Source organism: Heliangelus exortis, unplaced genomic scaffold (genome assembly GCF_036169615.1).
Source record: "Heliangelus exortis unplaced genomic scaffold, bHelExo1.hap1 Scaffold_293, whole genome shotgun sequence".
NCBI lineage: Eukaryota > Metazoa > Chordata > Aves > Apodiformes > Trochilidae > Heliangelus > Heliangelus exortis.
In genome coordinates, this window is record NW_027285970.1 from 1 (window position 1) to 12,661 (window position 12,661).

The following is a 12,661-nucleotide window of genomic DNA, read 5'->3' on the forward strand; positions in this document are numbered from 1 at the left end:
TGGGGATTTGGGGCAGTTTGGGGGAATTGAGGGAGTTTGGGGGAAATGGAAGAAATTTGAAGGGAAATTGAGAAAATTTGGGGGAAATTGAGGAAAATTGGAGGGAATTCTGAGGAATTTTGGAAAATTTTGTGAAATTTTGGGAATTTTGAGAGAAATTTTGAGGGAAATTTTTGAGATTTGGGGGAATTGAGGAAGTTTGGGGGAAACGGAAGAAATTTGAGGGGAAATTGGGGAAGTTTGAGGGAATTGAGGAAAATTTGGGGGATTTTGGGGAATTTGGAAGAATTTTGCAAAATTTTGTGAAATTTGGGGAATTTTGGGGAAATTTTGAGGAAATTTGGGGAAATTTGGATGAAACTGAGGGAATTTGGATAAAATTCATGGAATTTGGGTAAAATGGAGCAAAACTGAGGAAGGTTTTGGCAAAATGGAGTAAAAATGAGGCAATTTCGGGTAAAACTGAGGGAATTTGGGTAAAAGTCACAAAATTCAGGTAAAATTTACAAAATTTGGGTAAAATTCAGGGAATTTGGGTAAAACTGAGGAAATTTCAGTAAAATTCCAGAAATTTGGGTAAAATGGAGTAAAACTGAGGAAATTCAGGGTAAAACTGAGGAAATTTTGGGTAAAATGGAGGAAATTCACGTTAAATTCACAGAGTTTGGGTAAAATTCAGGAAATTTGGGTAAAATGGAGTAAAAATGAGGAAATCCGGGACAAATTTGAGGAAATTTGGGTAAAATTGAGGAAATTTGGGTGGAAAATGAGGAAATTTGGTTAAAATGGAGAAATTTGGGTGAAACTGAGGAAATTTTGGGTAAAACTGAGGAAATCTGGGTAAAATGAATGAAATTTGGGTAAAATTCAGACAATTTGGGTAAAATTCATTAAATTTGGGTGAAATTCAGGAAATTTGGGTAAAATGGAGTAAAAATGAGGCAATTTTGGGTAAAACTGAGGGAATTTGGGTAAAATTCACAAAATTTGGGTAAAATCCATTAAATTTGGGTGAAATTCAGGAAATTTGGGTAAATCTGATGAAATTGGGGTGAAATTCAGAAAATTTGGGTAAAATTGAAGAAATTCAGGGTAAAACTGAGGAAATTTGGTTAAAATTGGAGAAATTTGGGTAAAATTCATGAAATTCGGGTAAAATGGAGTAAAAATGAGGAAAATTTTGGGGCAAAATTGAGGAAATTTTGGGGTAAAATGGAGGAAATTTGCATTAAATTCACAGAATTCGGGTAAAATTCAGGAAATTTGGGTAAAATGGAGCAAAACTGAGGAAAATTTGGGTAAAACTGAGGAAATTTGGGTAAAATTCACAGAATTCGGGGTAAAATTCAGGGAATTTGGGTAAAATTCAGGGGATTTGGGTAAAATTGTGGGACCTTGGGGTGCAAAGTGAGGAAACTTCGGGGCCGATCCCAGAATCCAAACCCAGGCAAATTTCATCCAAATGCCGGAACTTTTTATTGGCCCCTCCCCCCCTTCCCCCGGGGGGGGCGTGTCCTGCTCCCCTATTGGTTACCGGCTCCTCGGCTGAGGCTGCGCTGGAGGAACCTCATGGGGAGCCCCTCGTGCACCACCACGCAGCTAAACGCCTCCCCATTGGCCCAGTCCTCCCGCCGCACCCCCAGGCGGCTGTAGACGTAGTAGGCGGGCGGCGGGTGACGTCACGGAGGCCCCGCCCACCCCCTCCCCCGCCTCCTTCTCTCTCATTGGCTGGAAAGTGTCGTAGGCCCCGGGGGGGGAGGAGCTCCTGGTTCTTCTGCCACGCCACGGAAATGGCCGCCGGGTAGAAGCCCCGCGCCAAACAGGTCAAGGTGAGGGTGGGCTGGGGACCAATCAGCTCTTCCGGGGGCGGGGCCATCAAGGAGACCAATGGGGGGAGGCGGCGACCTACGGGGAGAGGGTTTCGTCAGGGCCTGAGGGGATCCGGAAGGGCCCGGAAGGGTTCCGGGAGGTCGTGGGCGGGGTTGAGAGGTCACGGGGGGTCGAGGGGGTCACGGGGAGGTCACGTGGGGTCAACGGGGTCAAGGAGAGGTCACGTGGGGTCAACGGGGTCAAGGGGAGGTCAAGGGGAGGTCGGAGAAGTCAGGAAGTTGGGGGTTGAGAAAGTCCAAAAAAGGCTCCGGAAATTCCCAGAAGGCCCCAGAAGGTTCTGGAAGGTCGTGGGCGGGGTCGAAAGGTCACGTGGGGTCAACGGGGTCAAGGTGGGGTCATGAGGGGACAATGGGGTCAAGGGGAGGTCAAGGAGAGTTCAGAGAAGTTGGGAAGTTGGGGGTTGAGAAAGTCCAAAAATGGTCCCGGAAATTCCCAGGAGGCCCCGGAAGGTTCCGGAAGTGAAGGGGCGGGGTCGAAAGGTCACGTGGGGTCAACGGGGTCAAGGAGAGGTCACGTGGGGTCAACGGGGTCAAGGGGAGGTCAAGGGGAGGTCGGGAAGTTGGGGGTTGAGAAAATCCAAAAAAGGCTCCGGAAATTCCCAGAAGGCCCCGGAAGGTTCTGGAAGGTCGTGGGCGGGGTCAAGAGGTCACGTGGGGTCAACGGGGTCACGGGGAGGTCACGTGGGGTCAATGGGGTCAAGGGGAGGTCAAGGGGAGGTTGAAATTGGGAGTTGAGAAACTCCAAAAAAGGCTCCGGAAATTCCCAGAAGGCCCCAGAAGGTTCTGGAAGGTCGTGGGCGGGGTCAAGAGGTCACGTGGGGTCAAGGGGGGTCACGGGGAGGTCACGTGGGGTCAACGGGGTCAAGGGGAGGTCGGAGAAGTCGGGAAGTTGGGGGTTGAGAAAGTCCAAAAAAGGCTCCGGAAATTCCCAGAAGGCCCCAGAAGGTTCTGGAAGGTCGTGGGCGGGGTCGAGAGGTCACGTGGGGTCAACGGGGTCAAGGGGAGGTCAAGGGGAGGTCGGAGAAGTCGGGAAGTTGGGGGTTGAGAAAGTCCTAAAAAGGTTCCGGAAATTCCCAGGAGGCCCCGGAAGGTCCCGGAAGCGAAGGGGCGGGGTCTGTGACGTCACCTGGCTTCCGGGCGAGGCGTCGGCTGAGGGGGGAGGGGAGGTGGGCGTGGCTTAGGTCACAGACGAAGGTGTCGCCGCTCTCCCAGTCGGCGGTGGCCAAGGGGAGGTCGCTGGTGGCCGTGAAGGTGCCGTTGAATTGCGGGGTGAGGGCGAGGGGGAGGGGCTTGAGGTGGCCACGCCCACCCCCGCCGCCCAATCGGCGCCATCGGATCTCCAGCCCCTCGTCGCTGGGCAAACTGGAGGCCAAACAGCGGAGCCGAGGACTCTGGGAAACGTAGAGGTCGGCGGGGGGAGGGGGGGGGAGGAGGAACAAGGAGATGCCGGCTGCTGATTGGTCGGAGGCTGAGGGAGAGAAAAGGGCAAAGGTCAGGGGGAAACTGAGGAAGTTTCGGGAAATTTTGAGGAATTTTGGAGGAATTTTGGGGAAATTTTGGGGGAAATCTGAAATTTTGGAGAAATTTTGGGGAATTTTTGAGGAAATTGGGGGAAATTTGAAATTTTGGGGGAAATTTTGGGAAATTTTGAGGAATTTTGGAGGAATTTTGGGGAATTTGGAGGAAATTGGGGGAAATTTGAAATTTTGGGGGGAAATTTTGGAATTTGGGGGAAACTGAGGAGATTTTGGGAAATTTTGAGGAATTTTGGGGAAATTTTGGGGAAGTTTTGAGGAAATTGGGGGAAATTTTAAATTTTGGGGGAAATTTGGGGGAAACTGAGGAAATTTTGGGGAATTTTGAGGAATTTTGGAGGAATTTTAGGGAAATTTTGGGGGAAATTTGACATTTTGCGGGAAATTTTGGGGAAACTGAGGAGATTTTGGAAATTTTTGAGGAATTTTGGAGGAATTTTGGGGAAATTTTGAGGAAATTGGGGGGAAATTTGGAATTTTGGGGGGAATTCTGGAATTTGGGGGAAACTGAGGAGATTTTGGAAATTTTGAGGAATTTTGGGGAAATTTGGGAAAATTTGGGGGGAAATTTGAAATTTTGGGGGAAATTTTGAGGAAACTGAGGAGATTTTGGAAAATTTTGAGGAATTTTGGGAAAATTTTGGGGGGAAATTCGACATTTTGGGGGAAATTTTGGAATTTGGGGGAAACTGAGGAATTTTGGAAAATTTTGGGGAGTTTTGGAGGAATTTTGGGGAAATTCTGAGGAAATATGGGGGGAAATTCGAAATTTTGGGGGAAATTTTGGGGAAACAGGAGATTTTGGAAAATTTTGAGGAATTTTGGAGGAATTTTAGGGAAATTTGGAGGAAATTGGGGGAAATTTGGAATTTTGGGGGGAAATTCTGGAATTTGGGGGAAACTGAGGAAATTTTGAGAAATTTTGAGGAATTTTGGAGAAATTTTGGGGAATTTTTGAGGAATTGGGGGGAAATTTGAAATTTTGGGGGAAATTTGGGGAAATTTTGAGGAATTTTGGAGGAATTTTAGGGAAATTTGGAGGAAATTGGGGGGAATTTGAATTTTGGGGGAAATTTTGGAATTTGGGGGAAACTGAGGAGATTTTGAGGAATTTTGAGGAATTTTGGGGAATTTGGGAAATTTGGGGGGGAAATTTGAATTTTGGGAGAATTTTGAGGAAACTGAGGAGATTTTGGAAATTTTGAGGAATTTTGGGAAATTTTGGGGGAAATTCGACATTTTGGGGGAATTTTGGATTTGGGGGAAACTGAGGAATTTTGGAAATTTTGGGGAGTTTTGGAGGAATTTTGGGGAAATTCTGAGGAAATATGGGGGAAATTCGAATTTTGGGGGAAATTTTGGGGGTGAACAGGAGATTTTGGAAAATTTTGAGGAATTTTGGAGGAATTTTGGGAAAATTTTTAGGAAATTGGGGGGAATTCAACATTTTGGGGGAAATTTTGGAATTTGGGGAAACTGAGGAGATTTTGGGAAATTTTGAGGAATTTTGGAGAAATTTGGGGGAAATTTTGGGGAAATTTTGAGGAAATTGGGAGGAAATTTGGAATTTTGGGGGAAATTCTGGAATTTGGGGGGAAACTGAGGAAATTTTGAGAATTTTGAGGAATTTTGGAGGAATTTTGGGGAATTTTTGAGGAAATTGGGGGAAATTTGAAATTTGGGGGAAACTGAGGAGATTTTGGGAAATTTTGAGGAATTTTGGAGGAATTTTGGGGAAATTTTGAGGAAATTGGGGGGAAATCTGAAATTGGGGGAAACTGAGGAGACTTTGGGAAATTTTGAGGAATTTTGGAGGAATTTTGGGGAAATTTTGGGGGAAATTTGAAATTCTGGGGGAAATTGAGGAAATTTTGGAAATTTTGGGGAATTCTGGAGGAATTTTGGGGAAATTTTGAGGAAATTGGGGGAAATTGAATTTTGGGGGAAATTTTGGAATTTGGGGGAAACTGAGGAGATTTTGAGGAATTTTGAGGAATTTTGGGGAATTTTGGGGAAATTCTGAGGAAATTTGGGGAAATTTGGGGGAATTTTGGGGGGAAATCTGAAATTTTGGAAAATTCAGGAGTTTGGGGGCAAATTGAGAAATTTGGGTGAAAATTTCAGGAATTTGGGGGAAAATGAGGAAATTTCGGTAAAATTGAGGAAATTTTGGGTAAAATTCAGGAATTTGGGGTAAATGGAGGAAATCTGGGTGGAAATTTCAGAAATTTGGGTAAAAATGAGGAATTTTGGGGGAAATTGGGGGAATTTGAGGGGGAATTCAGGGATTTGGGGGGAATTGGGGAAGTTTGGGTAAATTGAAGACATTTTGGGTAAATTCTGGAATTTGGGGTAAAATGAGGAAATTTGGTTAAAATTGAGGAAATTTTGGGTAAAATTCAAGAATTTGGGGTAAATGGAGGAAATTTGGGTAAAATGGAAGAAATTTTGGGGGAAATTGAGGGAAATTGATGAAATTTGGGTGAAAAATTCAGAAATTTGGCAAAAAATGAGGAAATTTTGGGTAAAGTTGAGGAAATTTGGTAAAAATTGAAGAAATTTTGGGTAAAATTCAGGAATTTGGGGTAAAATGGAGGAAGTTTGGGTGGAACCTGAGGAAATTTGGGTGAAAATAAGGAAATTCTGTTAAAGTTGAGGAAATTTGGGTGAAATTTAAGAAATTTTGGGTCACATTGAGATAATTTGGGGGAAAATTACGGAAATTTGGGGTAAAATTGAGGAAATTTGGGTGAAAATTTCAAGAATTTGGGGGAAAATGAGGAAATTTCGGTAAAGTTGAGGAAATTTTGGGTAAAATTCAGGAATTTGGGGTAAAATTAATGAAAATTTTGTAAAATTTAGAAATTTGAGGTAAAATTGAGGAAATTTGGGTAAAATGGAAGAAATTTTGGGTAAATTGAGGGAAATTGATGAAATTTGAGTGAAAATTTCAGAAATTTGGCAAAAAATTGAGGCAATTTTGGGTAAAATTCAGGAATTTGGGGTAGAATTGAGGGAAATTGATGAAATTTGGGTGAGAATTTCAGAAATTTGGGGGGGAAATGAGGAAATTTTGGTAAAATTGAGGAAATTTTGGGTAAAATTGAAGAAATTTTGGGTAAAATTGAGGAAATTTGGGTAAATGGAAGAAATTTTGGGTAAATTGAGGGAAATTGATGAAATTTGAGTGAAAATTTCAGAAATTTGGCAAAAAAATGAGGAAATTTTGGGTGAAGTTGCAGAAATTTGGTAAAAATTGAGGAAATCTGGGTAAAATTCAAGAATTTGAGGTAAAATGGTGGAACCTGAGGAAATTTGGGTCAAATTAAGGAAATTCTGTTAAAGTGGAGGAAATTTGGGTGAAATTTAAGAAATTTTGGGTCACATTGAGGTAATTTGGGGAAAATTCCAGAAATTTGGGGTAAAATTGAGGAAATTTGGGTGAAAATTTCAGGAATTTGGGGGAAAATGAGGAAATTTCGGTAAAAGTGAGGAAATTTGGGGTAAAATTCAGGAATTTGAGGTAAAATGGAGGAAATCTGGGTGGAAATTTCAGAAATTTGGGCAAAAATGAGGAAATTTCGGTAAAATTGAGGAAATTTGGGTAAAATTGAAGAAATTCTGGGTAAATTGAGGGAAATTGATGAAATTTGGGTGAGAATTTCAGAAATTTGGGGGAAAATGAGGAAATTTCAGTAAAATTGAGGAAATTTTGGGTAAAATTGAGGAAATTTGGTAAAAATTGAAGAAATTTTGGGTAAAATTCAGGAATTTGGGGTAAAATGGAGGAAATTTGGGTAAAATGGAAGAAATTTTGGGTAAATTGAGGGAAATTGATGAAATTTGAGTGAAAATTTCAGAAATTTGGCAAAAAAATGAGGAAATTTTGGGTAAAGTTGAGGAAATTTGGTAAAAATTGAGGAAATTTGGGTAAAATTCAGGAATTTGGGGTAAAATGGAGGAAGTTTGGGTGGAACCTGAGGAAATTTGGGTCAAATTAAGGAAATTCTGTTAAAGTTGAGGAAATTTGGGTGAAATTTAAGAAATTTTGGGTCACATTGAGGTAATTTTGGGAAGATTCCAGAAATTTTGGGTAAAATTGAGGAAATTTGGGTGAAAATTTCAGGACTTTGGGGGAAAATGAGGAAATTTCGGTAAAGTTGAGGAAATCTGGGGTAAAATTCAGGAATTTGAGGTAAAATGGAGGAAATCTGGGTGGAAATTTCAGATATTTGGGCAAAAATGAGGAAATTTCAGTAAAATTGAGGAAATTCTGGGTAAAATGGAAGAAATTTTGGGGAAATTGAGGGAAATTGATGAAATTTGAGTGAAAATTTCAGAAATTTGGCAAAAAAATGAGGAAATTTTGGATGAAGTTGCAGAAATTTGGTAAAAATTGAGGAAATCTGGGTAAAATTCAAGAATTTGAGGTAAAATGGTGGAACCTGAGGAAATTTGGGTCAAATTAAGGAAATTCTGTTAAAGTTGAGGAAATTTGGGTGAAATTTAAGAAATTTTGGGTCATATTGAGGTGATTTTGGGAAAATTCCAGAAATTTGGGGTAAAATTGAGGAAATTTGGGTGAAAATTTCAGGAATTTGGGGGAAAATGAGGAAATTCCGGTAAAGTTGAGGAAATTTTGGGTAAAATTCAGGAATTTGGGGCAAAATGGAGGAAATCTGGGGGGAAGCTGAGGAAATTTGGTTGAAACTGAAGGAATTTTGGGTAAAACTGAGGAGATTTTGGGTGAGATTGAGGGAATTTCGGTAAAATTGAGGAAATTTGGGGTAAAACTGAGGCGATTGGGGTGGAAATTCCGGGACTTTTGGGGCCAAACCGAGGAAATTCCTCAAAACTTCCGAAAGTTTGAGGGAAAATTGAGGAAAATCGGCTCCAAAAATGGCGGGAATTGGGAAATGGGCTCCAAAAATGGCGGGAGGGGGGAAACTGAGGCACCGACCCCTCCCCCCTCCCCTCTGGCCCCGCCCCCCCCTCCCCCTCTCACCGAAGCACCGCGCGGCGCTGACGTCGTTGACGCTTCCGGTGGGGGGATGGGTCACGCGGCACCTGAGGCTCCGCCCCTCCCCCCACTCCCGGCCCGTGAGGTTGAGGCGGGCGCTGAGCCGGAAGGTGCCGCCCGCTTCCGGGATGACGTCACTTCCGGAGCCCTCCAGAGGCTCCGCCCCTTCCTCCCCCAACCAGCGCACGGTGACGTCACCGGGGCGGAACCCCCGAGCCTCGCACAGCAGCGTCACCGGCCCCGCCCCTTCCGGTGTGACGTCACAGGAGCGGAAGAGGGAGACGGAAGTGGGGGGGAGGGGCGGGAGGGAGGCTGCGGGGCGGTGATTGATTAATTAATTCGTTAATTAATAGCGATTAATAATTATTCATTAAGTAACGAAGAGCTAATTAGTAATTAATTTTTAAAAATAATTAATTAGCGAGTAATTAATTAATAATTAATAATAATTATATTAATAATATTGTTTTCATATTGATAATCGTAATAATATTAATTATATTAATTATATAATAATAACATAATGATTAATATATTATAATATAATAATTAAGTTATCACGTTATTAATTAATTAATGATATAATTAATGACATTAATAGTATATTCTATTAATAGTATAATTAATAATATTATATAAAAATTAATTAAAAATTAATAATAATTAATAGCATAATTAATAATTATCGTTAGTTATTAATAATTATTACTTATAATAATATGGTTTATTAAGAGTTATTATTAATTAATACCGATTAATAAGAACGATCTAATTATTAATTCGGGAATTAATAGCGATTAATAATTATTCATTAAGTAACGAAGAGTTAATTAGTAATTAACTTTAAAAAATAATTAATTAGCCAGTAATTAATTAATAATTAATAATAATTATATTAATAATATTGTTGTCATATTGATAATCGCATTAATATTAATGATATTAATTATATAATAATAATATAATTAATGATTAATAATAATATAATTAATGATTAATATGATATAATATAATAATTAATAGTTATTACGTTATTAATAATGTTGACAAATTAATAATTAATTAATAATGACATTAATGACATTAATTAATAGTATTAATAATTAATTATAACTAAATATAGTATTAATAGTAATATATTATAAATAATTATAGTATTAATAATTAATAATTATCATTAGTTATTAATAATTATTACTTATAATAATATGGTTTATTAAGAGTTATTATTAATTAATACTGATTAATAAGAACGATCTAAATAATAAATCGTCGGTTATCAATTAATCATTATTCTCATTAACGATAATTAATTAATGAGGGATCCATTAGGAGTAATTACTTTAAATATGAAAATTAAATTAATATTAAAAAATTAAATCAAAATAAAATCTCTTTGAAATTAAATAATTAATGTATTAAAAATAATTAAACATCATTAAAAGTAAATAATTGTATCTAATCGCTATTTAACCCTAATAACCCCAAATTAATCGCTGTTAACCCCTTAATTAACACCTAAAAATGCCTAATTAGCCCCTAATAACCCATAATTAACCCCTCTTGACTGCTAATTAACATCTAATAACCCCTAATAACCCAATACACCACTGATTAATCCCTGATGACCACTAATTAACCCCCAATAATCGCTAATTAACCCCCTGATATCCCCTAATTAGTCGTTGATAACCCTAATTAACCCTAATAACCGCTAATTAACCGCTAATAACCCCTAATTAATCGCTAATGACCACTAATTAACCCCCAATAATCACTAATTAACCCCTGATAACCGCTAATTAATCGCTAATAATCACTAATTAACCCCAATACTCGTTATTTAACCCCTAATTAAGCGCTAATTAACGCCGATGACGTCACGCACTCACCTCTGACGTCAGCGCTGGCCCGGTACCCGGATGCCGGGTGGTGGGCGTGGCACTTCCCCTCGCCCCTCCCCTTCCGGCGCGCGCTGATGACGTTGTAGAGGCCTCCGGGGGCGGGGACCGGGGGGAAGTTGATGACGTCATCGTTCCCACCGTCCCACGTGATCAGCGCCGGGGGGGGGAGGAACCCCGAGAGGAGGCAGAGGAGGGGGGGGGAGGGGCCGGGATCGCAGCAGCCAATCAGAGGGTAGAGAGTCGGTGACGTCACCGGGGCTGCGAGAGGGAGGGGGGGAGGCGGTGAGTGACGTCATAGGAGCCACGCCCACAAAGGCCCCGCCCCCCAAAAACCCGTCAGAGGGACCCTGCGGCGGCCATCTTGGAAACGGTCACCTGACCCCAATGCGGCGGCCATCTTGGAAGGGTCGGACCCTCCCTCGGCGGCCATCTTGGAAACGGTCACCTGGGACCCCCCCTGCCCCATAGAGACCCCCCCGGACCTATAGGGACCCCCCTGCCCCACAGCTCCTGCCCCATAGATCCACAGCTGGACCCATAGATCCTGCCCCATAGATCCAGACCCACAGATCCCATCCCTGCCCCATAGAGACCCCCGGACCTGTAGGGACTCCCCTGCCCCATAGATCCTGCCCCATAAACTCAGACCCTGCCCCACAGATCCCACCCCATAGCTCCTGCCCCATAGATCCACACCTGGACCCATAGATCCTGCCCTATAGAACCCACCCCAGCCCCATAGAGACCCCTGGACCTATAGAGACCCCCCCAGCCCCATAGATCCCACCCCATAGATCCCATCCCTGCCCCACAGATCCTGCCCCATAGATCCCACCCTATAGGGACTCCTCAGCCCTACAGCTCCTGCCCCAGAGATCCCACCCCATAGATCCCATCCCTGCCCCATAGAGACCCTTCTGCCCCATAGATCCAGCCCCATAGATCCTGCCCCATAGATCCCACCCTATAGGGACTCCCCCAGCCCCACAGATCCCACCCCACAGCTCCTGCCCCACAGATCCCACCCCACAGATTCCCCCCAGCTCCATAGAGACCCCTGGACCCATAGATCCCACCCCATAGATCCCACCCCATAGATCCTCCCCTGCCCCACAGCTCCTGCCCCATAGGGACCCCCCAGCCCCATAGCAACCCCTGGACCTATAGGGACCCTTCTGCCCCACAGATCACACCCCATAGCTCCTGCCCCATAGATCCACAGCTGGACCCATAGATCCTGCCCCATAGATCCCACCCCACAGATCCCCCCCTGCCCCACAGCTCCTCCTGCCCCATAGAGACCCCCCAGCCCTACAGGGAACCCCCAGCCCCATAAACTCAGACCCTGCCCCATAGACCCTGCCCCATAGATTCATCCCTGGACCCATAGAACCCAACCCTGCCCCATAGGGACCCCCCTGCCCCATAGATCCCACCCTATAGGGACCCCCCCAGCCCTATAGACCCCAACCCTGCCCCAGAGATCCCCCCCTGCCCCATAGATTCGGCCCCATAGACCCCACCCTACAGAACCCAATCCCTGCCCCATAGATTCCCCCCCTGCCCCACAGACCCCAAAACTGCCCCATAGGGAGCCCCCTGCCCCATAGATCCCAATCCCTGCCCCATAGATCCTGCCCTATAGATCCTGCCCTATAGATCCTGCCCCATAGATTCACACCCCATCTCCACAGCTCCTCCTGCCCCACAGATCCAGCCCCACAGCTCCTGCCCCATAGACCCCAATCCCACCCCATAGATCCCCCCCAGCCCCATAGCAACCCCTGGACCTATAGGGAGCCTCCTGCCCCACAGATCCCACCCCATAGATCCCATCCTGCCCCATAGATTCATCCCTGGACCCATAGAACCCAACCCTGCCCCATAGGGACCCTTCTGCCCCATAGATCCCACCCCACAGCTCCTGCCCCATAGATCCACACCTGGACCCATAGATCCTGCCCCATAGAGACCCCCGGCCCTATAGGGACTCCCCAGCCCCACAGATCCCATCCCTGCCCCATAGATCCCAATCTCACCCCATAGATCCTGCCCCATAGAGACCCCCCTGCCCTATAGGGACCCCCCTGCCCCATAAACTCAGACCCTGCCCCATAGATCCCACCCTATAGGGACCCCCCCAGCCCCATAGATCCAGCCCCACAGCTCCTGCCCCATAGATCCCACCCCATAGATTCTGCCCTATAGATCCTGCCCCATAGGGACCCCCCAGCCCCATAGCAACCCCTGGACTTATAGGGACCCTCCTGCCCCACAGATCCCAATCCCTGCCCCATAGATTCATCCCTGGAC

General features: G+C 44.1%; 1 gene segment (V, D, J or C); it reads right to left on the reverse strand.

The window, feature by feature from the left end:
* Nucleotides 1-1,507: 1,507 nt before the first annotated feature.
* LOC139790888 (Ig gamma chain C region-like) lies at nucleotides 1,508-10,778 on the reverse strand. The segment is given in 5 exon segments: nucleotides 1,508-1,905; nucleotides 3,016-3,357; nucleotides 8,430-8,690; nucleotides 10,337-10,606; nucleotides 10,724-10,778. Coding segments are annotated over 5 exon segments (1,310 nt in total).
* Nucleotides 10,779-12,661: the final 1,883 nt, after the last annotated feature.